The following is a 26,204-nucleotide window of genomic DNA, read 5'->3' as shown; positions in this document are numbered from 1 at the left end:
ATGTGAGCCAAGGGGTAATACGACACATGTACTTGTGAATGCTTTAATTTTTCTTTGCCATTCCCTGACAGTAGACCTCATCGTCTCTTCTAAAATGTTCCTGCCCTCCCAGACCTCAGCATCCTTTTCAGACACTGAATTGCTTTCCAGAATTTGGCAGACCTACCCATGTTAATATTAGTTACCTAAAGAATTTTAACTGCTTGTGATCTTATCAACTCCTGACCCTTAGGTACATCTTACTGCTTACCTAATAAAAAATACCCTACACTTACTATATTGGGTTGTTTCTCCAGTATTTAAGGCAACAGGTATTTTTGTATCTGAGAGTAGACTTCCAGACCTGAGTTTCTTTGTGTATCTAAATACTGAAGTGGCACAGCATTTCTCAAACTTGGCACAATCTTTCATGTTTTCGTAAGGTACTTTCTGTTGGGGGGGGAGCTATCCCATGCCCTGTAGGATGGTTAGCACCATTAGTTAGAAAATATGTTGAGTCCCTTTCTGAAGAGAAATAGTGTAACCTAATAAACAGAAATTCTGACGGGGGTGGGGGGGGGCGGTGTGTGTGTTTGTGAGGGGGCAATCTTTGTATTTTACAGCAGGAATGTACTCAGTAATGATTAAGGAAAACTTGAGAAGTAAAAGCTAATATGTGTGTATCAGGAAAAATAAACTGTTTGACTATCCAGTATTGGATATTTATGCAAAGTATTTTGGGCTTGTTATTAAAGAGCTAAATGACTCAACAGATGTTATTTTCCAAACAAAGAATCTTAGGTAGAATTGACCATGGCTAACAGTAAATTGTACTGGATCTCTATTGGTTAGTTTTGATCATGATTAAGTGCATTGAAGGTCAGAGTTCATTCAGTGTTGGGTGGGGGGTCAGGTAATAAGTGCTCCCGGGCCATTGGATTCTGTATCTTACTGGAGGGAAACATTGGTACTAAGACCTGGGTCTAAAAGAAGCAGTTTGATATGTGAGAAAGCCTGATTTCTGAGTATTTACTGGCAAAGTTGAGGCTTATTTTAACAAAGTTGAAGTGCCCAGGGCAGGTAGTGAATTATTCCCTGACTATGGAATGAGGTAAAACTTGATGTGTTACTGATGGTGAAAAGGCTACTGTGTGAAAAGTTTTTGTTTTCTTTAGCTAAAACTGTGACTCCTGTATATTTTATGTATTACCTCTAAATCAAGTTGGAGAAGGAGGCAGATCAAGGGGTGGTGGTATACCTAGGGATTAAAATGTAGTAAGGCTTATTAAACACCCAGGACATCCAAACAGAATACTTCTGATCAAATTACATGTAAGTTAAATGGTACTGCTTTAATTTTCAAGAATTAAAGTTGAGTATATCAAATGGGGGCTTTATTTCTTCATGCTACATATCCTTTTTTTAGGGGTACATGGAGTGATAGAGCAATTTGGATAAGTTTTTCTAAAATACTGGTATTTCTGTATTGAATAAATTATTTTTATGAAAGGATATTGGAGGTATTGTATTATCAAAATATGAAATACAATCTCATAATGCCCAATGATTAGCTTTGAAGATGTGATTGTGTAAACATTCATTAAGTAGTCTCAGAATAGAGACAACTCAGCTAAATGAAATTGTAATTATATAGTCAGGATTTCTATAGTATGTTGTCATAATTAGCCTGAATGAAGATAGGCGAGTAGGAATGCATGTCAGCACCTGCTCTGTGTATGGATAAGTATTGTTGAATTTTGCTTCTAAAAGTAAACAGAAGAGGTGGGGTTCATTTTTCCACATTGTGTGATTTGTATCTGTGATTTCCATGCATTGACTTGTGGAAATACTTGGATAGATTAGCGTGAGAGGCAAGTAATCACTCTGGTGCTGAGCTGTTAAGCTTCCATTCAGGGCTTATTAGGCTAATTCCCAATGAGGCAGTGTATTTGATAACTTGGGAATTATGCTTCATGTAACAAACTACCCAAATAGCTCTATTTTAGAGGCACCTAACTGACCTTGTTCATACTTGTGTCTTAATTTTGATACTTTAAATTTCGGAAAAGATTCACATAAATGAGGAGTTAAGTTTCTGAACAAACATCCCTTTCTATGGAAACAGCTATGGAGTGCATGCCTGTCAGGATTAGCATCTTTGTTTAAACCAGATAGTTGAGTGAGTGGTAGTTTTTTTCCACATGTTATCCTTTTTATGGGTATTTTATTCAGTAAACCAGTAGTCACTTTGTGCTTTATTTTTTATTTATTTATTTTTAATTTTTTTTTCAACGTTTTTTATTTATTTTTTGGGACAGAGAGAGACAGAGCATGAACGGGGGAGGGGCAGAGAGAGAGGGAGACACAGAATCGGAAACAGGCTCCAGGCTCTGAGCCATAAGCACAGAGCCCGATGTGGGGCTCTGGGCCCCTGGACCGCGAGATCGTGACCTGGCTGAAGTCGGACGCTCAACCGACTGCGCCACCCAGGCGCCCCAGTCACTTTGTGCTTTAAATGGTCTTCCTATTGTGCTACTATACAGCTGATCTCTAGGCTTCCAGTTAAACCTTACTGAGTCTTGGAGTATCCCGGTCCTGCCATAATTACACCCAGATATGGATGTTATTTTTTCTCTTCAGAAGTTTTTAGTAGTCAGAATGAGAGTCCACAAATGTACTCTTAGAAATTAAAAAGGGAGAATTTGAAAAGCACTTTGGACACTTAGGTATCTACCACCCTGAACATTACTAGTCACTTTTAAACCATATCCCTGCCCTGATCTTAGTTATTTCCCCCACATGGATAAACATTATCCTGAAATTTGTTTTTATTTTCTTGTTTTGTTTTGTTTTCATTTTTGTCAGATGTATTCCTAAAGGGCATAGTAGGTTTGTATGATTTTTCATATCCCTGTAAAAAAAATAATTATTTGTATGATTAACTTCTCTTTTGCTTTTATTTTGACAGCACTTTTTCCCCCCCAAATACCTTTAGGGAATTGTATTTATGTGAATCTGTGCAGCTATCACATGTTCATGATCACTGTTTTATATTACAGTTCATCTATTTGTAGTTGATGAACCTATGTTTTCTTTAATTTTTGCCAATGCAAGCATTGCTAGCATGAACATTACTATTAATGTCTTAAGCATATGACCCAAGGATTTCATTACAGTCAAGATGCATGCATGTCACCAGCTTTACCAGATGATGCTCAATTACTTACTGAACTTGGATAAATTCTACTCACTATGGTATAAAAGGAGTTTGAGCTAGAGCCATATCCTTACCATTTAATATTGTTGATGGTCTTTTTTTCTAATCCGGTTAGTGGCAAATGCTTTCTCTTCGTGGTTTAATTTGGTATTTTGTTAATAGGTTTGGCATTTTTTCCCCAGTATTTACAGGATTTATGTGTTCTCATTGAATTGCCCATGAAAGTCTTTTGTCCCTACTTTTATTTTTTAAGTAAAAAGCAATTTCTAGAAATTACTTATATATTAGGCACACAAATATTCTGCCAATTATATGCCTTGTAATCATTTTCTTCCAGTTTATTTTAATGTAGTTAAAAATACTAATGTCTTCTTTTATGATCTTCGTTTTCTGTATGAGATCTGAGGGAGGGAGAATGGGTGCTGGGTTCAGATTGTGGTGGTACAGAAAGTGAAAACTGTGCTGAAATGGTATATTTTGAAGGTGATGGGCTTGCTCATGGATTCGATTCAAATGGAGTATGAGAGGAGATAAGTTAATGATGATCAAGGTTTTTGACAATAACTAGAAGAATAGAGTTGACTTTTATGAAGATGGGAAGTGTATGGAAAAGCAGACATGGACTGTGTGGTATATGTGAAACCAAAACTGATCTCAGTATGTTAAAGTTGAGGTGTAGCTTGATCTGAGAAGTTAAATAGGGTATTTGGATATTGAAAGTCTGGAACTGAGAGATTGTTTGAGGATGGAGGTGTAGTTTTGGAAGTTCTCATGTAGATAGTATGTGAAATGCTGTGACTTGATAAAGTCACTTACAGAATGAGGGTAGCTAGAGAACTTTGAGGTCACTGCTTGTGAGATGATTGAGAAGGTTTTCTGAAAGCCAGGTGAACAGATGTCCTTGAAGACAGAGATACCCATTGGATTTGGCCACGTGGGGGTCATGGGTGATATTTATAAATGTATTTTTGTGGATTGGGGGAGATAAAATCCTCATTGAAGTCGATTGCAGAGAACAGGAGAAGAGACAGACATTGGAGATTCTAAGGAATACAGATAATTACTTTAATGGAGTTTTGTTTGAACCTCACTAGGAGTAATTTGGTTATAGCTGGAAGATAGGTGTGATCAAAGAAGGACTTACTTGACGGGAGATGTCAAAGATTGCTTGGATGCTACTGAAGATAGTTGACAGTAAAGGAATAAAAATTGATGAAGCAGGATAGAAGGCACACTGTTGGTGAAAGACTTGAGAAAGGGATGGGTGCCAGTGGATAGGTTCAGACACTGGCTTTTACATAGGAGCTTGGGAAATTTTTTTGTAGTTCTCAGAAAATAAATTTTAACTTCCTTTGTTAAACATTAAGTATTTGTTTTTGATGGTTTATTGCTAGTATAGATAGAGATAGAAGTGATTATTTAATGTTGATCTTGTCCTCTGCTTTCTTGTCAAATATGTCTATTCCTAGTTTTATAGGGAATTCATCCAGATTTTCTGTAGAATACTGTCTGCAAATGGAGATAGTTTCACTCTTTCTGGATGCTTTTTATTGGATTTTCTTGTCTAATTTTCCTGACGAGAACTTTCAGTACAACGTTTAACAGAAGTGGTGACAGTGGATATATTTTTGTTCCTGATGCTAAAGAGAAAATCCAGAGTTTTTATCAAATACGATGTTACCTATTGGTTTTTCACAGTTGCCGTTTTTTGGCTAGAGGAAGTTCTGTTCCTAATTTGTTGCATGGTTTTTTCACGAAGGAGTGTTGCATTTTGTCAGATACTATTTCTGCATATGTTGACATGTTGGTGTTTATTATTTTTTTTGCCCTTAATATGATGTATGACATTGATATTTTGGTATATTCAATCAATTTTTCATTCATGGGATAAATCCCATTTGGTTGCCAAATTTGGTTGTTAGTATTTGGTTGAAGATTTAGGCATCGGAATTCATCAGGGGTTTTGGTCTGTCGTTATTTTTTGTGATGTCTTTTGTCTAGTTTTGGCAATACTCATCTTACAGAGTGAGTTAGGAAGCATTCTCTCCTATGTCACTTTTTGGAATAATGTGAGGAATGGGTATTCAAGATTTTTTGTATAGCCAGTGAAACCTCCTGGGCTTTTCTTTGTGAGAAATTAAAATTCTAATTCAGCTTTGTTAATTGTACAGGTCTATTTAAATTGTTATTAACTGAGGGTTGTTGGGGGGTGGGAGGGAGGAGAGGGTGGGTGATGGGTGTTGAAGAGGGCACCTTTTGGGATGAGCCCTGGGTGTTGTATGGAAACCAATTTGACAATAAATTTCATATATTGAAAAAAAATTGTTATTGAATATGTTTTTGTAGTTGATGTCTTTCTAGAAAACTGAAATTTCATCTGTTTTGCTGAAATATACTTGTTCATAGTTTTATATTTCTTCTGTAAGGTTGGTAGAATGTCATTGTTTGATTCCTGATTACACTAATTAGAATCTTCCCTCTCCCTTGGTTTGTCTAGCAAAAGATGTGTCAATCCTCTTTATCCTTTCAAAGAACTAACTTTGGATATTGATTTTTTTTTTCTATTTTACTACTTTCTTTTTTCCATTTATTTCTGCCCTAGTCTCTATTTACTACTTATACTTGATTTAGTTTAAGTTTTTTTTTCCCGAAAAAACTTTAGAAGTGTTAAGTCTTCAGGTAGAACATTTTTGACTTGAGAATATCTCTTTATGTATAGACATACACTATAAATTTCCCTCTTTGGATTGCTTCTCCTGCATGCTCTGTTTCATACTGTATCTTTTCATCTCATTGTGTCTTCTGTTTTCCTAATTTCTTCTTGCATTCATTCTTAGTATGTTCACCTTCCACATTTTTGAAATTCTCACATTTAAAATTTATTGACAGATTTTTTTTTTTGAGGTATAATTGATGTACAACATAAGTTTCAGGGGTAAAAGATAATGTTTCAAATTTGTTAACTTTATTTTGGTGATCATTTCGCAATGTAAACATCTGTCAGCACACATGGTTACAGAATCCTTAGGATTTTTAAGATTTCTAAGCAACTTGATGATGTAGTCCATGCTGTACATTACACCTCTAGTTCTTATTTTGTTCACTGGATATACCTTTTGACTGCCTTCACCTGTTTTGCCCTTCTGTACCCCCACTTCTGGCCACCACTAATCTTATGTGTCTTTGAGGCTTTTTTTTTTTAGGTTATATGTGTAGGTGAGATGGGTCTTTTCGTATGTATTGGTCTTTTTCTGACTTGCTTCGCTTAGCATATTGCTCTTGAGGGTCCATCCATGTTGTTAGAAATAGAAATTTCCTTTCCTTAAGGCTGAAAAATATTTTCTTGTGGATGTGTATACCACATTTCCTTTATCCAGTCATTGGTTGGTGGACCTTGAGATAATTTATCAGTTCTCGGTGGTGATGGTCTCCCTCCCATTTCCTCAGGGCTTATTGTTGCTGTTGTATGTGACTTTGCTGGCCTATTTCAGTGATGTTCCCCTCCCCATCCCCCCATACCAGGTGAAGTCTCTGAAATCACTTCACAGAGGGTGCAATCTTGGGCATGGATATAGCCACCCTGGAATGACAGTGGTTTTAGTAGGATTCTTTTTGTCTTTGTTTTGTAATCTCTTACTGTCTGTCTCTGATATCACACTCAACTGATAAAGTCTATTCATTGCCTGCAAATTGCTTTCTTTTTTCTTTTCTTCCTTATTGCTTCCTCTATTTCTTTGTCTTTCCTTCCCTCGCTTGACAATGCCTGAGTTATAAAATGTTCTACAGTGTGATTCAGTTACACTTTGCCTCCTCTGCAATGGTAGTTTTTGAGGCCAGTGTTGGAAGTTTGCTGTGATTTCATGCCAGCTGCTGTTAGCTGGCTCTTTCCAAGGTGTCCCTGGTAAACTAGCTTGCCAACAGTTTAGCTTTTTGCTCTCTTGTAGCTACCACCCCAGTCTAAATAGCTTAGTGTGATGATAGTCTTTGTTTTTTTTATTTTTTTGTTTTTTTTTGTTTTTGTTTTTGTTTTTGTTTTTTTTTTGAGAGTGCACTAAGGTTTAAATTTGCTCACACTCAGTTCCATATAAGGTGAGTTCCCTTTTGGGAGAGATTGATAGCTCTGTTCTTAAAGCCTGTCTGTCCCATGAAAAATCCCTGTACTGCTACTTGAGTAGGGGGTGGGGGCATGATGTCTTGTTTCTCTAAGTGAATCTTCTATTTCACAAGTAGGGTGGTGCATGGAGACATTCAAAGACTCTTGTTATTCTTCTGGTGTGAAAACTCTGCCCTAAGTGAGATTGGGGGTTAAGGGTATTCAGGGCCCAATATTCATTGTCTACCTACTGTGCCTGGGGTAGATAATCCATTCACAAGTTGTGGCTCTGTGGTTGGAAGGGAGTCGGCAATCTCTTGTCAGCAGTTTCCTTAATTTAGCCTCTATGACCTGGGGCTGAATGGGATGGGAAGTTCTAACACTCTGCCTTCCTTCTGGGAGGTAGTGGGAGAGGGAGCCCCATCTTTTCATCCATACCACTCCGAGTGGAACTCCAGTCACACTAAGCTGGGTGGATTACTAAGGAAGAAATAGATCTTGCCTTGAGTACCAAAAGCTCTCTCTTTTTAGCAAAATTTAGTTGATTTTCTTAAAAAAAATGTTTCATTTGCTGCATGCCCTTCAAAGACTTTAAATGGTTGCAGTAAAATACTTTCACTACTTTGTCTGGAGAGAGAATCTGGTGAGGTCCTCTTGCTCACGCTTTATGTTTCATGTTGTATATTAAATAGAATTTTTGCTTCATGGCCTGGTATAGAAGATTATTTGTCCATAGTTGGAACGTAAATAGAACTTTTCCTGTAAAAAGTTGTGTGTGGGCTCACACACGTGTATGTGTTTCTCTTGCCTTCTAACCTTTACTGACAGGTGTTGGGCTTGAGGACTTGGGTTTGCTCCTTACTGAACTTGCACCTACTTGGACATTACTGCCTTCCTGTCAGCCCTGGCAATGTGCTCATTTTTGCTTTTATTCCAAGGTTCCAAATTTCTACTTAAGTCTCTGGGAATTGTGACAGTTTATAAACTGTCTACTTGGCTCACACATTAGCTTTTATTTTCAGCCAGTCTCTTGGATTTTATAAGCCAGTTTACGGACTATTTATCTTGCACAAATACTAGTCTTCTCAAGTCCAAATTTGTTGGTGTATCAATTTGATGGCCTGCAGTATCTGTGTATTAGTCATGTGGAAGATAGGAACTTGTGGAGGAGGTTTGGTTAATGGCCTACCACAGGAACTATATTTGAAAGCAACTTCTCCAAAGCAGTTGTCTGGGAATGACTTTCAAGACTACGATGAAACACTTTTAAAGATAAAGGGGACAAATTGTCAGATATGAATGTGTCTTTTTGTAATGTTTAAATGCATCTATAAATGAGACAGTTTAATTAGAGCTATTGAAATCAATGGCTACTTTACATGAGGGCGCATTGCACTGAGATAGTTTGAAGGGAATTTTTTTTTTTTTTTTTACAGGAATTAGAGTATGGCATAAATTCATTGTTACTCAGGTTGAGTCTCATTTTGTCCTTCTTAGGAGATAGGTCTCTTTCCTTAATTATCTGTGTTTAAGGTAAATCTTTTCAAAGCCCGCTAAGAAATAATGATGTGTCATCCTTCTCTAGTTTTTCCCCATTAATTCTTCTCCCTCTCTCGTTCATGGAACAGCCACTTGTATCTTACCATTCTGATCTAGTATAAGACTTACACAGCTAGTGATAAAAAACAAATACGAACTTACAATGGAAAAGAGTATCTGTACTTCTTACTTGGAACTGTAATATTAAGAAATAGATTTTTTGATGGGAAATACTGTTTTATTAACCAAATTAACACTTGTTCAAATATTTTCTTGAGGTTGCTTGTTAAAATTAGAAATAGAACCTCTCAAAAATAAGAGAGAAAGTTGAGAGTTTGATTGTGAAATATGCTCTAGGTGAAACAGATGTTAATTGGATCTCTGTTTGTTTTTCAGGCAGCAGGAGCAATTCGACCTCTTGTATCTACTGTAATCAGTCCATCTGCTGATGGTTGCTTAGACCATTCACTAGAACGTGCCAGACACAGAGCAAGTGAAATGCCACAGGCTTTTCTATTTGATGTGATCTACGAAGCATATCAGCAGGTAAGAATCAGGGTTTCTGAAAACCGCTGTGTTGGGGGTCTGTAAGAATGCTCGTCTATTTGGAGATTTGCTGGAAGAACTTGGGTGATTCCGTGTATAGCTGGGCTCATGGTTAAAATGGACAACAGTGAAGTACGGACGATTCACAGCTGGGGTCATATGAGAAACACATGCAGAGTCTGGAAGTATACATGTGTACTCTGAAGTTCTCACCTTCCCCTGAAGGGTCACACAGAGCACTCCCTCCCTCGCACCAGCAATGAAAATTTAGCAACATGTGTGTGATGGTTCTTCTCAGGGAAGACCATCAGAGACTTAGTGTCCAAGGTATTTATTGGGGTTGGTCATATAGGGATCCTCTGCCTTAGCATGTATAAAAATTCCAGATTCCCAGAAAGAAGGTAGCTGTCCAACCTCAACCATATTGTTTATGCAGATAGTCTGAGCACAGTGAGCCATACTTAGTGGTTAACTGTTCAGTGAGAATACTGCAAGAGCCAATTTCCCATAGTGAGGTGGAAAAGTAAGGACAGCCGTTTTAGGCCTGTGTGATAAATTTCCTGCACAGCTATACTGATACCTTGAAAATTTCAATTAACAAAATAACTTGTTTTAGAATTTCACATAATTCATTCATGTTTAGATGATCCAGATTACCTTTTTGTTTTTCATGTTCTAAAAATGTTTTGGGACCCATATAAGTTTTCCTGGCTTTCATTGCATATTGATGGATTAAATACTTACTGAATATTAGGTATTATGCTTGTCAGAAAATACCCCATGAAATAAGTTATAACTACAGTAACTCATTGCTTGACTGATGTTAAATAATCTATGAAGAGTAGTTTGAATAGACGGACTTTGAGGAATATGAGGTACTGGTAATAGGGTTATTGACACTTAAAACAGAAGAATGCCTCCTATTTCGGATAGAAGGTGATCACAAACACAATAAATTATGGCTCAATCTCCGTTGGTTAGTTTTAAAATGAGAGGATGTAAATGAGAATCCATTTTAGTGATATAAACAGTATGCCATGGTTTGTATTATTTCCCTAAAATGAATTTGGAGTACAGGAATTTACCTATATTTGGCTATTAATTATTCCAAGGGTAAGCTATTATAAATACTTATTCAAATACTCTTTTACATCCTAAATGTTGCAGAGCTAGACCACATTTGCCTTACCACCTGAAATTGTTGATCCTTAAACACTTAGAGCTATCACATGTCATTCTTCCTAGTATATTTTAGAAGATAAAATGAATATAATTTCATTTCCTCACATTAGAGAAGCATTTTTTTTCCCCCAGTTTTTGCTGGAGAATTAAGTGCTAATGCACTGAAGTATTGGTTCTCATAGTGTGGTTCCCAGACAGAATCAGTATGCTTTGGAACTTGTCAGAATGCAAATTCAGGGGCTCCACCTCAGATCCACTTAATTACAAACTGTGGGAATGGGGCCCAGCAATTTGTGTCTCAACAAACAACTCTGCCATGTGATCCTAATACACTGAATTTTGGGAACCACCACCCTAAGGCATTCACACCATGTAATGAATCAGATGCTCTTCTGCGTTCTTGAGAGAATTCAGAAAATAGTAACATGACAATAATTACGTGTGTTCTGTGGTTCAGGTGAGGAATTTTGAATTACAGAATCAGTTTGAAGGTTTTGCTATAAGCTTTTGGTTTTTCCTCAATTTTTTTGGTTTAATTATTTATTAAATTAATTTTTTATAAGTACTTTTTATTTTTTATTTTATTATTTATTTTTTTAATATGAAATTTATTGTCCAATTGGTTTCCAGACAACACCCAGTGCTCCTCCCAACAGGTGCCCTCCTCAGTGCCCATCACCAACTTGCCCCTCCCTCCCACCCCCCTTTGTCAAGTTTTGATTAAAATCCAGCTAGTTAACATACAGTGTAATACTAGTTTGAGGAGTAGAATTTAGCGACTCATCACTTAGCACAACACCTGGTACTCATCACAAGTGCCCTACTTTATACCCATCACTTATTTAAGACATCCTGTCCAAGTACCTTCCTTGCAGTAACTCTCAGTTTGTTCTGTTTCTTGGTTGGCCTCTTCCACCCCACCCCCTTGTTCATTTGTTTCATTTCTTAAATTTCGTATATGAGTGAAATTGTGGGATATTTGTCTTCTTCTGGCTGACTAAATTTCCTTAGCCTAATACTCTCTAGCTCCTTTCTTGTCATTGCAAAGGACACTGGCAAGATTTCATTATTTTTCTGTGGCTGGGTAATACTCCATTTCATGTATGTATGTGTCTGTATATGTATGTCTATCTACATGTACATACCACATGTTCTTTGTTTGCCAGTCCATGGACATTTGGGCTCTTACCATAACTTGGCTATTGTTGATAATGTTGAGATAAACATCAGGGTAGGTGTATCCTTTCAAATTAGTATTTTGTGTATAATTTGGGTAAACGTGTAGCGGTGCGATTGCTGGATTGTAGGGTAGTTGTGTTTTTAACATTTTTCAGGAACCTTCATACTTTTCTTCAGAATGGCTGCACCAGTTTGCATTCCCACCAGCACTGTAAGACAATTGCCCTTCCTCCACATCCTTGCCAACATCTGTTGTTTTCTGTGTTGTTAATTGTAGCCATTCTGACTTGTGTGAGGTGATTTCTCATCGTAGTTTTGATTCATGTTTCCTTGACGATAAGTGATGTCGAGCATCTTTTCATGTATCTGTTAGCCATCGGGATTTCTTCTTTGGAGAAGTGTTTGTTCATGTTTTCTGCCCAGTTTTTAATTGGATTATTTGTTTTTTGGGTGTTGAGTTTGATAAGTTCTTAATAGATTTTGGATACTAACCCTTTATCAGATACGTGATTTGAACATACCTTCTCCCATTCATAGGTTACCTTTTAGTTTTGTTGATTCCTTCACTATGGGGAAGCTTTTTATTATGTTGTAGTCCCAACGTCCCTGTTGCATGTTTAGGTCTTTCATCCATTTTATTTATTTTTTTGTGTGTGTGTCTGTGGTGTAAGAAAGTGGTCCAGTTTCATTCTTCTGCATGTTGCTGTCCAGTTTTCCTAGTACCATTTGTTGAAGAGACTGTTTTTTCCACTGGGTATTCTTACCTGCTTTGTCAAAGATGAGTTGACCATATAGTTATGGGTCCATTTCTGGGTTTTCTATTCTGTTCCACTGATCTCTGTGTCTGTTTTTTGCCAGTACCATACTGTCTTGATCACTTCTGCTTTGTAATCCAGTTTGAAGTTAGGAATTGTGATGCCTCCAGCTTTGCTTTTCTGTTTCAAGATTACTTTGGCTATTTGGGGTCTTAGGTGCTTCCATACGAATTTTAAGGTAGACTGTAGCTCTGTGAATAATGCTGGTGGTATTAAGATAGGAATATATAGATTGCTTTGAGTAACGGAAACATTTTAACAATATTCTTTGAATGCATGGGCATGAACTGTTTTTCCATTTCTTTGTGTCCTCTTAAATTTATTTAATCAGTGTTTTATAGTTTTTAGAGTACAGATATTTTATCTCATTGGTTAGGTTTGTTCCTACATATCTTATGGTATTAGGTGCATTTGTAAATGGGATCAGTTCCTTAATTTCTCCTTCTGCTTCATTATTGCTGTATGCAGCTGATTTCTGTAAATGGATTTTTGCATTCTGTGAGTCTACTGAATTCGTGTTTCACTTCTAGCATTCTTTTAGTGGTGTCCTTTAGGTTTTCTGTATAGAGTATCCTGTCATCTGCAGAGTGAATAACTTCTTCCTTTCTGATTTGGATGCATTGTCTGATGGCCGTGGCTATCACTTAGAGTACCATGTTAAATCATAATGGTAAGAGTGGACGTCCTTCTCTTGTTCCTGCCAGTAGAGGAAAAGCTCCCAGTTTTCCCCCATTGAGGATAATATTAGTTGTGGATCTTTCATACATGGCCTTTATGATGTTGAGGTATACTTCCTTTAACCCTACTTTGTTGAGGGTTTTTCTCATGAATGGACATTGGACTTTGTCAAATGCTTTTTCTGCATCTACTGAGAGGATCATATGGCTGCTATCCTTTCTTTTACTAATGTAGTGTATTATGTTGATTGATTTGTGAATATTGAACCATGCTTGCAGCTGAGGCATAAATCCCACTTGTTTGTGGGGAATGTTTCTTTGAACGTACTATTGGATTCAATTTGCTAGTATTTTATTGAGAATTTTTACATCCATGTTCATCAGGGATATTGGCCTCTAGTTCTCTTTCTTAGTGTATTATTTGTCTGGTTTTGAAATCAGGGTAATGTTAGCCTCATAGAATGAGTTTGGAAGTTTTCCTTCCATTTCTCTTTTTTGGAATAGTTTGGGAGGAAGAGGTATAAACTTACTTACATGTTGGGTAGAATTTCCCTGGGAAGCCATCGGGCCCTACTCTTGGGCGTGTTGGGAGGTTTTTGATTACTGATTCAATTTCTTTGCTGGTTATCAGTCTGCAGAAGTTTTCTACTCCTTCTTGTTTCTGTTTTGGTATGTTATGTTTCTAGGAATATATGTCTTCTAGATTGTTCAATTTGTTGGCACATGATTTTTCAGACTATTTTCTCATAATGGATTATATTTCTGTTGTATTGGTTATTTCTCATGTCTCATTTGTGGTTTTATTTATTGGGGTCCTTTCTCTTTTTGGTAAGTCTGTCTAGGGGGTTATCAATTTTATTAATGTTTTCAAGTAGCTTCTGGTTTCATTGATATGTTGTTTTTTAAGTTTTTTTTAAGTTTCTTTATCATTTATTTCTGCTCTAATCTTTATTATTTCCCTTCTTCAGCAGCCTCTATTGCTGTATACTACCCTCTTAGGACTGCTTTTGCTGCATCCCAAAGGTTTTGGATTGTCATGTTTCCATTATCATTTGTTTCTATATACTTTTTAAATTTCTTCTTTGATATCCTGGTTGACCCATTAATTCTTCAGTAGCATGTTGTTTAACCTCCGTGTAGTTGAGGTCTTCCCCAATTTCTTCTGGACTTTGATTTCAAGTTTCATAGCGTTATGGTCAGAATATATGCATGGTACAATCTCATTCTTGTACTTGATGAGGCTTGATTTTTGACCTAGTATGTGATCTGTTCTGGAGAATATTTCATGTGTATTTGACAAGAATGTGTATTCTTCTTTCGGATGAAATAATTCTGAATATATTTGTTAAGTGCATCCAGTCCAGTGTGTCATTCAAAGCCATTGTTTCCTTGTTGATTTTCTGTCCATTGATGTAAATGGGATGTTAAGCCCTCTATTATTATTATAAGTGAGTTCCTTTATGTTTGTTATCAATTGTTATATACATTTTGGTGTTCGAAGTTGAGGGTACAGATGTTTATAGCTGTTAAATCTTATTGTTAGTCTTCTAGTCTTAGGATAGTCTTCTTTATTGTGTTGTAATGCCCTTTTTCATCTGTGGTTACAGTCTTTGGTTTAAAATCTAGTTTGTCTGACATAAGTATTGGTACTCTGGCATTCTTGATGTCCATGTGCATGGTAAATGTCCATCCTAACAGTTTGAATTTGCTCATGTCTTTAGTTCTAAAATGAGTCTCTTGTAGACAGCATCTAGATGGGTCTTATTTTTTTTATCCATTCTGATACCCTATGTCTTTTGATTGGAGATATTAGTCCATTTACATTCAGAGTTATTGATAAGTTTTTAGTGCCATTTCATTACCTGTTTTATCATTGTTTGTAGAGATTTTCTCTGTTCCTTTCTAGTCTTTTTCACTTTCGGTCTTTTCCATTCAGAGTCCCTTTTACTATTTCTTACAGGGCTGATTTAGTGCTCATGAACTCCTTTAGTTTCTGTTTGGGAAAATCTTTACCTTTGCTTCTATTCTGAATGATAGCCTGCTGGGTAGAGTATTCTTGGCTGCAGTTTTTCCCATTCAGCATGTTGGATGTATCATGCCACTCCCTTGTTTTGCCAAGTTTCCGTGGAGAGATCTGCAGCTAGTCTTACATGTCTCCCTTGTAAGTTAGGGACTTCTTTTGTTTTGATGCCTTTTAGGATTATTTCTTTACCACTATATTTTGCAAATTTAACTACAATATGTGTTGCTGGTTGGCCTGCTTTTTAAAATTTTAATGGGAGTCCTCTATGCTTCCTGGAATTGGATATCTGTTTCCTTCCCCAGATTATGGAAATTTTTGGCTCTTATTTCCTCAAATGTTCTGTCCCCTCTTCTCTCTCTTTTTCTTCTTGGATTTTTGTAATACAAATGTTACCTATTGAGTTACTAAGTCTATTGTGTTCCATAATTTTTTTCTCTATTTTATTCAGCTTCATTATTTATCCTTCTATATCACTTATACATTCTTTTGCCTCTTCCATCCTTGTGGGCATTACATTCAGTCTTTTTTGAATCTCAGTTACTGCATTTATTTTTTAAAATTTTTAAAAAATTCTTAACTTTTTTAATTTTAAAAAAAGTTTTAATGTTTATGTTTCTTTTTGAGACAGAGAGAGAGACAGAACATGAGTAGGGGAGGGGCAGAGAAAGAAGGAGACACAGAATCCAAAGCAGGCTCCAGGCTCTGAGCTGTCAGCACAGAGCCGGCTCTGGGGCTGGAACTTGTCAACAGCGAAACCATGACCTGAGCTGAAGTTGGACGCTAAGCTGACCCAGCCATCTCAGTTACTACATTTGTTATTTCTTAGTGGTTGCTTTTTAGTTCTTTGATTTCTGTTGTAAAGGCCTCCCTGAAGTCATCCATTCTTTTTTTTTTTTTTTTTTTTAATGTTTATGTGTTTTGAGAATGAGAGAGCACACAGGAGTGGGGAGGGGCAGAGAGGGAGGTGAGAGAATCCCAAGCAGGTTATGCGCTCTCAGCACAGTATGTGGGGCTCAATCTCTCAGACTATGAGATCATGACCTGAACTAAAATCAAGAGCTAGATATGTACCTGACTGAACGACCCAGGCACCCCTAAAGTCTTTATTCTTAAGCCTGGCGAGTATCCCTTTGATTGTTACTTTAAATTCTCCATTAGGCATATTATTTATATCTGTTTTGATTAGATCTGTGGCCGTTACTGTATCTTGTTTTTTGGGGAATGGGTTCTTCTGTCATGGCATTTTGTCTAAGCCTCTGTCTTGTTCTTTGTGTTAGAAAAGGCTGCGGGGCGCCTGGGTGGCACAGTCGGTTAAGCGTCCGACTTCAGCCAGGTCACGATCTCGAGGTCCGTGAGTTCGAGCCCCACGTTGGGCTCTGGGCTGTTGGCTCAGAGCCTGGAGCCTGTTTCCGATTCTGTGTCTCCCTCTCTCTCTGCCCCTCCCCCGTTCATGCTCTGTCTCTCTCTGTCCCAAAAATAAAATAAAAAAAAAAAAAAAAAAAGAAAAGGCTGTTAACTTTCCTGCTCCTTAGAGTAATTGCTTTATGATTAAGCAGGAATATAGTGTCCAGAACCTGGCACTTGGAGGAGTATCTCTGGTGTGTGTTGCATGCCCTGTGCTCTTGTGCTTTGGCTACTCTATTCTTCAGGCCAGTCATCTGCAGCGGCTCTCCTTGCCTGCTGTGAGCATTGTTTGGTCCTTGGCCTGAATGTGGTGAGTTTTAACTAGGGGTGCTCTGGACTGCTTGTTAAATGAGACCTGATGCTACTTCCACTAGAGCTGAAGCCTTGCTGAACTCTGGTCAGGAGGCATGGTTTGTGCCAGGGGTTTCTGCTGGTCTTCTCAGGAAGGGGCCTGCCATGCTGAGACTTAGGTACACTTGCCTGAGAGAAGCAGCATTGGCAGAGCAGTTTAGCTATAAGTTTTTAAGAAAATTGATCCTAAGGACCCACAAATAAACTTAAATACATGAAATAATTTGCTCTTGAATTGATGTAATTTATTTACATGTTTTGATTTTCAAAAGCCAATAAAACAATACTAAACACTAGGGAAGAAAGTGAAAGTAAAAAAAAAAAAGGCTTGAAGTTATAAAATAAACAAAAGCAACCCCTTATGCCCCCACCAAAAAAAAAAAAAAAAAAAAAAAAACCTTAACCTTACCAAAAAAGTGACCTTGTCTTTTTGATGAAATGAATAGGTTTTAACATGAAAAACCTACTTTGAATGCATAAACTCACCCAGTTATGATTTCTCTACAAGTTAGCTTACTAAGGATAAACAATTTGAACTATTTTTCAACTAAGAACATGTTTCATGGAAAAGTTTTAGTGAATATTGAATATATATTTGTTACTGGGATACAATAGTGACTAAATAGGCTATCTTTTGTGAAGGTTTTTATTTCAAACATACCTTATTAAAGCTGAAGTAAAAATAAATTGTCCAATCATTGCTCAGGACCACTATTTTGAAGAGATTCATTCCCCATCGCATATTTTTGGCTCTCTATATATACCTGGGTTTATTTATAGACTGTTGATATGTGTCTGCTTTTATGCCAATAGCATATCATTTTGATGACTATAGCTATGTAATGCAGTGGTAAATCAGGAAATGAATGAACCTGTGGTTTTATTCTTGCTCAAGATTGCTTTGGCTATTTGGGGTCTTTTGTGGTTACATATAAATGTCAGCATTGTTATTTTTCTGTTAAAAATGCCTTTGGAATTCTGAAGGATTACACTGAATCTTTTGATCAGCTTAGGTCATATAGACATTTTAATAATCATACTAACCCATGACCTCAGAATATCTTAACATTTGTGTTCAAATTCTTTCATCAATGTCTTAAGGTTTTCAGTGTACAAATCTTTTACCTTTGGTTAAATATATTTCAGAGCATTTTATATTTGATGCTATTGTAATTTTTTTTTATCGAGATACTTCCTAACAGTGTATAGAAAAAACTGATTATTGTGTGCTTTTTGTATCTTAAAGCTTCACCAAATTTATTTACTCACATAGGTGTTTTTTGGTTTCTGTATATAATATGCGCAAATGATAACAGTTTGATTTCTCCAATTTGGATGCCCTATTTCTCTTGCCTGATAACTGGCTAAGACTTCCAAAACTACTATGTTGAGTAAAAGTGCCAAGATTGTGGGTACCCTTGTTTTATTCCTCAATTTTGGAGGAAAAACTTTTGAACTGTCACCACTGAGTATGTTGCTAACTGTGCGCTGGTCTTATATGGCTTATATTATGGTTGAGGTATGTTTCCTCTATACCCACTGTGAGAATTGTTACCATGAAAGGATGTTGAATTTGGTAAAATGCTTTTTCTGTATCTATTTAATCCTTAATTTTATTAATGTGTTATACAACATTGTTCCCCCCACCCCGCTACACACACACACACACACATACACACACACACACACACACACACACATATATATACTGAACCATTCTTGCTTTTCTGGGATAAATTACACCAGTTGATCATGGTGTATGATCCTTCAATGTATTGTTGAATTGGTTTGCTAATACTTGGAGGAATTTTGCATTTGTGTTCATCATGGATATTGGTGTGTAATTTTATGCTAGTGTCCTGTTTAGTTTTGGTGGAGGGTAATGCTGGCCTTAGAAAGTAAGATTGGGGGTGCCTGAGTGGCTTAGTCAGTTGAGCATCAGACTTTGGCTTAGATCATGCATGATCTCACAGTTTGTGAGTTCAAACCCTGAGTCAGGCTCTGTGCTGGCAGCTCAGAGCCTGGAACCTACTTCGGATTCTGTGTCTCCCTCTCTCTCTGACCCTCCTGCGCTTGCACTCTGTCTCTGTCTCTCTTAGAAATAAACAAACATTAAAAAAAATTAAGATTGTAAGTATTAACTTCTGTTTTTTATAGTTAGAGGAGGACCTTGTTGATTACTGACTGATTCTCCTTACTAGGAGTCTGTTAAGATTGTCTTTTTCTGATTCAGTCATGGTAGGTTATATATTTCTAGAAACTTAACCATTTCTTTTAGGTTGCTCCATTTATTGGTATATGTTTTTTCAAGGCAGTGATTCTTGGTAGTTGTGTGTTACCATTTATAGTGTTAGATATTTCATTTAAAATTGAGACTTTTTTCTTAATAAGTCTAACAAAAGGTCTGTCTATTGTATTTTTTTTATAAACCATCTCTTTCATTGATCTTAACTATTGTCTCTGTACTCTATTTCCCTTAATTCTACTCTGATCTTTGTTACTTGTTTGTAACTTTAAGCTTATTCTGCTTCTCTATTTCTTTGTGGTATAAAGTTAAATAGTTCTTTATTCTTTATTCCTTTTTAAAATTTTTTAAATTTTGACTTAGGTTCTTGTTTTGTAATATAGGAACTTGTCACTTCCCTCTTAGAACTGTGTTTTGCTACATCCCATAAGTTTTGCTGTGTTTAATAATTACTGGATTTGCTATAGTCCTGTGGGACTCAAGAATGCCCTGTTGGGTATCAGAGCTCTTAGGTGATTTGGGGTCCCGTCTCAAATAGCAGCTACAAAAGTTCGGGCACCCAAATAGGTGTACAGGCTGCCTCCAAGGAGATACTGGTGACTTGATTTTACTGTTAGAACAGTCCAGAGGAGGGACCAAAGGAAATGTGTCTTGGCTTCCCCAGTCCGCAGAGAAAAGCAGCCACTCTGTAGAGGTGTGCTAAATTAGAAGCCAGATCCTTAGTCCTTAGGCATAGCTTATAAAGTTTGCAGTGAATTCTTGTCTTCCGTTGTCCTTGAAATGACTTGTTTTCTTCCCTCCTCCACACACTGCCCCCACCCCCAACCGCCTCCTGCCCTGCTTTGATTCCTAAAGGGATAGCTGCAGTTCATGTCCACATGTCCACGCCTATTTGAAGAAACTGCTGTTTAGTTTGCTGCAGCCCTCTGGGTCTTGTGACCACGAGCCTAATGGACTTGCAGAGTTAGGTGTCTTAGGATCCTACCTGTACTATGGGAATCTTAAAGTTGGAGTATAGATACGTGGTAAAAACCCTTGCTTATCACGGAGAAGCTGTTGAGTTGGGAGTTTCTTCCTGATTGTATGAGGCTGTTTTGGGTTGGGGATGTTTAGGATGAGTTTTCACCTTTACTTTTTTGATGTAGGCATTTTTCTTGTTTGCCTAGTGTGTAGAAATCACTCAGCTGGGTTCTAGATGGGTTTCAAAGGAAGTGCTTCTGGTGTGGCAGTACATCTGTGAGAGGAGGGAAATTGAGGAGTCTCCCATGTTGCTTTCCTGTTGGACTTCCTCTGTGAAGATTGCATCCTAATAGGGGAGACAGATGTCGACTAAAGGACACTTTTAAAAAGACAAAATTGCAACATTCAAATACAAAATGAGCACATGAAAATTTTTTTCAACACATGGAGGAGCCAGTATGATGTTAGTATTCACTCAGAGGACGTTCGAAAAGTTAAATATATGTAGGCAGCTTAACAAGGTCTGTTAGCATAAGATTACAGGTTGGATGAAAAATTGGTTTATGTCTCACCAGGTCACATACTTTTCGTTTTTTTTTTTCCATTTTACTTAAATTATTTATATCACTAATAGGAGAAAAATATTGATGTTAACACTAACTTAAGACTGTCTTTTAAAAAAGTGAAATAAGTTCTTGAAAAATAGTCCTTGGGTGGCTTTTGCCGTACTTCCACATTCTGGATTTTTTTTTTTTCATAATGAGAGAATAATCAACTACATGATAAATCAAATAGTGATAAATGTTTAAAGAGAAAAGTAGGATAGAGCTCCAGGGGTTGGAAGTTGCTGTTTCCTATTAAGTAATCAGACTGGTACTCTGGGAGAATGCGAAATTCAAGGCAAGATCTAAAGGGAATGAGTCATGCAGATAAATGAGAGTACAACATTTCAGATACAGGACACAGTATAAGAAAGTCTGGCTATGGAATATGGATTGGGAAGGGATGTGGTTGGAGAGTATTTGGGTCCCATAGCATGTAGACCCCTAAAGGTTATGGCACAGACTTCAGATTTTACACTGAAAGAGAATAGGACTTACCCTGTCAGTTGAGGCAGAATAGATTGTATAAGGGAAAGAAGGGAGGAGCTTTTGTGATACTGAAGGCAAAAGGTGGTGATGACTAATTGGACAATTGAGATGGTAGACAATGTGATATGAAGTGCTTATGCTCTGAATGCTTGAAGGTAAAATGAAGAGTATTAGCCAATGGATTGTATGTGGGGTTTCAGAATAAGAGGGGTCTTAGATAAAGGCGTGATCTTAATAACTAGAAGGATACAATTGCCTTTATTGAGATGGAGAATGTTAAAGGAAGAGAAGGTTTTGTGGGAGCTGAGGAAGAGTTCAGTTTTGATAAACTAAGCCTGCAATTTCCTTTAAGCACCTTAAAAATGTCAAGGAGATAATTGGATACAAATCTAGAATTCAATGGAGAGGTCCAGATAAACAGTTGTCATCATCCAAGTATTGACTACCTTGGAGTTGATTTGAGATTATAGAATGAGGGGGTATAGACTTCAGTCTGAACCTGGGGGCAGTCCAAGATTATCAGGTTGAGGAAGTATGTAAGTTTTCTATTGCTGCTGTAATAAACTACCACCAACTTAGTGAATTACAAAACCATAAATTTATTCTTTTATTTAGGAGACCAGAAGTCTAAAATAAAAGTATTGTCAGAACTGTTAGAGGTTGTAGAGAAGATGGCTTCCTTCACTTGTCCAGTTTCTAGAGTCCACCTGCATTCTTTGTCTCTGAGTCCTTAAATCTTTCCAAATTCCTGTTTTTACTGTTACATTACTCCCAACTCTTATTCTCCTGCTTCCCTCTTAAAGGAATCATAGTTACTACATCAGGCCCATCATGATCATTAATTGAATCATACCTGAAAAGTCTATTTGTTATATAAGTTAATGTACTCAGATTTGGAGAAAGAGAACACAGACATCTTGGAGGGGCCTCAATTAGCTAAGGGGATAGAAGAAGGGTTGGCCACAGGGTAATGTCATGGAAGCCTAGGGAAGAATGTGTTTCAGAATTGGGCAATTGTAGAAAATGCTACATATTGGTTTAAAAAAATAAAACTGATTGGGGCGCCTGGGTGGCTCAGTCGGTTAAGCATCCAACTTCAGCTCAGGTCATGATCCCTTTGGCCGTGAGTTCAAGCTCCATTTTGGGCTCTGTGTTGGTGCCTCAGAGCCTGGAACCTGCTTTGGAGTCTGTGTCTCCTTCTCTCTCTGCCCCTCCTCTTCTCATGTTCTGTCTCTCTCAAAAATAAATGTTAAAAAAAAAAAAATTAAAAACCCTAATTATTAGCCTTGGCAGTGAGAGTCTACTGCTGTTGGAAGAGAGTGGTGAATATGAAAACCCGTATAGAATTTATTTACTAGAGAAAAGGAGGGCTTCCCCTTGGGGAAGTTTCCATGAATATTGAGCAGAAAAATGGAGGGGGTGGCTGAAGGACGTTATGGATTAAGAAATTTAGATGGATGGTACAATAGCATATTGGTATCTAATATGATTTAGTAAAGGGAGACAAAAAGTGATGCCATATTGAAAGGAGATTGGGATATAATGTATTCATGGTTTTGGAGTTGACCTTGACAAGGAGGATGGATAGGTCACCCATGGGGACAGGAAAAAATACAGAGTGTGTGTGTGCACAGGTATAAGTAAATGTGGTAGGAGGATATAAAGTTTGTTTATTCTTGGTTTTTTATTGTCTTACTGTTACAGGAAGCAAATAATCAGCTGACAGGGAGGTGGGTGAGGTGTGAAGTCTTAAAGAAAGTTGGGAATACTAAATACTTAGTTTTATTCTCTTCTATGTAGCCTAAAATACAAAAAATTGTCCTGAAAAAAAAAGTTATATTTTTCCAGTGCTATTTCTGGGCATTCCTGGAAAAGTGATTAAAAACTTTTTTAATAGTAATAAAAGAGGAGATCAGGTGCATTCACGGTGGAATGGCCATATGCTATGGAATATTACTCAGCCATAAAAAAGAATGAAATCTTGCTATGTGCAATGATACGGAGGAGCTAGAGTATATTATGCTAAATGAAATAAGTTAGAGAAATATAAATACCATATGATTTCACTCATAGGTGGAATTTAAGATGAACATAGAAGAAGGAAAAAAAAAGAGAGGGAGGCAAACCACAAGGGACTTTCAACTATAGAGAACAAACAGGATTGCTGGTGGGGAGGTTGATGAGGGGATGGGCTAAATGGGTGATGTGTATTAAGGGGAGGGCACTTGTGATGAATACTGGGTGTTATAGGTAAGTGATGAATCACTAAATTCTGAAAAAAAGTAAAAGACCTTGAATGGCTTAATCATTCATGTGGTTTTGAGATAGAGACTTTTACATTATTATTATTTTTTCCTTTATCAAGGGTCTAACTTATGTCTTTGGAACTTGTGCAGAAAATACATACTCTTCCCTATATCTGGAGAGTTGAACAAAAATTGGGATGTTGGTAGTAAGGTCATGTGGGAGAAACACATCTTAATATGACACACACAAAAAAGTAGGAGATGTGAAGGTTGAGGTTATAGATGACATGGCTTATGAAATGGTACTGAGAGATCATAGGTGTCAAGATGGCATTATGTATATTGACTTGCTGGCCTGTTACTTCCCCTATCCTTTCTGCTGTCTGCTCTCCTTCATACTTAACGTTCTTTATATTGTAGCTAATTCTGACCTTATTTCCTCACAAAGAAGATTTCTCCTTTCAGGAACTTGACTTTCTTCCTATCTTGCTATGTACCCTTTAGATAATGCCTAAATTATCACTTAGGGAAGTCTTTCCTATCTCCCCCACTCCCCTACCCTCAACCAGATTAGGCCAACTCCCTACAAGTTTCCTAGTGCCCTGTTTTGTTTTGTTTTTCTTGCCCAGAATTAATATCAAAATGGAATAATTGGTAAGCTGTGCATAACATGTCTAACTCCCCTGTTAGACTGAGTTCTGTGTAGGCAGGATGGTATCTGAGTTCATAGCCACCTGACTGATACATTAGTCCCAAGTAAGTATTTGTTGAATGGAAAGAGTATCTAAGAGTGTATGTGCATGTAAGTACATGAAAAAAGGCCTATGTACTGTTTTTTCCAGGCCCCTTTGTCTAGTTATGAACGTTGTTTCCATTGTTGATTACCTCCCTGTATAGATGTCACCTCCTAGGAATCCTTCACTGATAATGTCAGGTATAATAATCTCCTCTATCATATTTCTTGATTCTGTTTTAGTTTTCCTTATTACATTTCATTAGCTTACATAATTGTATTTCTGGTAAGTATTTGTGGCTCCCTGATGATGCCATGTCTGTTCCATGAGTGCATGGACTTTCTCTTTTAGCACCTGGAAGACTTGATGGTTTACCCTTGATTCTTAATACTGTCAAATGAGAGAATTTCATGCACATAGCTATTTATATGTAGATATTATGTTGACACTAATGTAAATTATGAGTTGAGCATGGGGAAAATATATATGTACATATTTGTATATTTAAAAATATTTCTGGAAAACTTTAAGAAATTAATATGAAAATATTAGTAATATTGGCAAATATTTGTGTCTAAAGTTGGTGACTGGCAGCATTTTTATAAGTGTGTGATTCTCAGTCTATATATCTAGACATCAGATAGTGACATCTTTTAGTAACTTGAAAAGATCACCAAAAGTTATGTTTTTGAAAACTTCATTGGTGCATGAAAATGCTCATGATTGGATATTAATGGAACAGGATATAAAGGTATATTGGCTACATATGGTACATATTTATGCTTATGTGTAAATGTATGAGTGCATAGAATTAAAAAAAAAACTAGTTTTATCTGTGAATACTGAAATGTGTGTAGGGTTAGTATTAATTTAAAACTTAATAAAAACTTACAGGTATGAGATAGTTAAATACTTGGGACGCCTGTGTGGCTCAGTTGGTTCATCACCTGACTTTGGCTCAGGTCATGATATCATGGTTCATGAGTTCTAGCCCTGTGTCACCCTCTTCTCTGGCTCTCCCCCACTTGCTCTCCCTCTCCCTCTCAAAGATAAATAAACATTAAAAAAAAAGATAAATACTTAAGTATTTCATTATTACTTTTCCATGTAATTAGGTGTTTTCTTTTTGATTCTTATGGTCTAAAATCTATTTCTTAGGAGTATTTAATGACAAATTAGGTTGATAAAGGGAAAAAGAAAACCTGGTAACTTGAACAAAGAAATTCAGTAGTAAGTTATACTATCTTTAGGTATATGATGAAAATCTCAGATTGGTCCAGAGAATTTTTATTGCACTGACAGCTGTGGAGCCCCCTCTGGATTCTCTGTCTCTCTCTGCCCCTCCCCTGCTCTCTGTCTCTCTCTCAAAATAAATAAGTAAACACTTTTTAAAAAGGGCTTATTTTCTTGAAAAAGTGAAAACACCTTTAAGAAAGTTCAATTTTAAAAATAATTCTTTTAAGGCTCTAAGTACAGGAATATAATGACCATAAAATTAGAGAATATAGCAGGAGTTCCCTTTTTTTTAATACATATCTTGTGCATATACCCCATATGCATTAGAGAAAATAAGACCTGTATCTTGTATTAGTTGCTAATAAGTGTGGGCTTTAAATGCTAAATTGACAAGTAGCTTGTCAAGAAGACTGAATTTTACTAAGACTGTCTTTTCTTCGTGTCTACAAGCATTGCAGTTCTAAGAAGTTTGACTGCTATTTTCAGAGTAGAGTTTCCCATTCATTCTCCCTCACTTCTAGTGTGCTGAAGGAGGGGGACTTTGGTAGTTGTTGACTTAGGCCTGGATTGAATTAAGAGATGGTCAGGAAGAGCCTCAGAATGAAGAGTCTCAGAAGAAACCTCATATTACATGGGGTTTTGAAAAGGAAAAATCTTTTCCAAAAGGAAAGGGATAAGAAAAGGACA

General features: G+C 36.9%; 1 protein-coding gene across 6 annotated transcripts in view; it reads left to right on the top strand.

The window, feature by feature from the left end:
* Positions 1 to 26,204, top strand: part of CRPPA (CDP-L-ribitol pyrophosphorylase A) — a 670,733-nt gene that overhangs the window by 30,455 nt on the left and 614,074 nt on the right. For all 6 annotated transcript variants that reach the window (XM_045052438.1, XM_045052440.1, XM_045052439.1 and 3 more), the window contains exon 3: positions 9,225 to 9,374. In XM_045052438.1, coding sequence (XP_044908373.1) covers positions 9,225 to 9,374 — 150 coding nt within the window. The remainder of the gene's footprint in view (positions 1 to 9,224; positions 9,375 to 26,204) is intronic.

Source organism: Felis catus, chromosome A2 (genome assembly GCF_018350175.1).
Source record: "Felis catus isolate Fca126 chromosome A2, F.catus_Fca126_mat1.0, whole genome shotgun sequence".
Taxonomy (NCBI): Eukaryota; Metazoa; Chordata; class Mammalia; order Carnivora; family Felidae; genus Felis; species Felis catus.
Note: the sequence above shows the minus strand (reverse complement) of the source record. Positions and strands in the feature narration are given on the sequence as shown.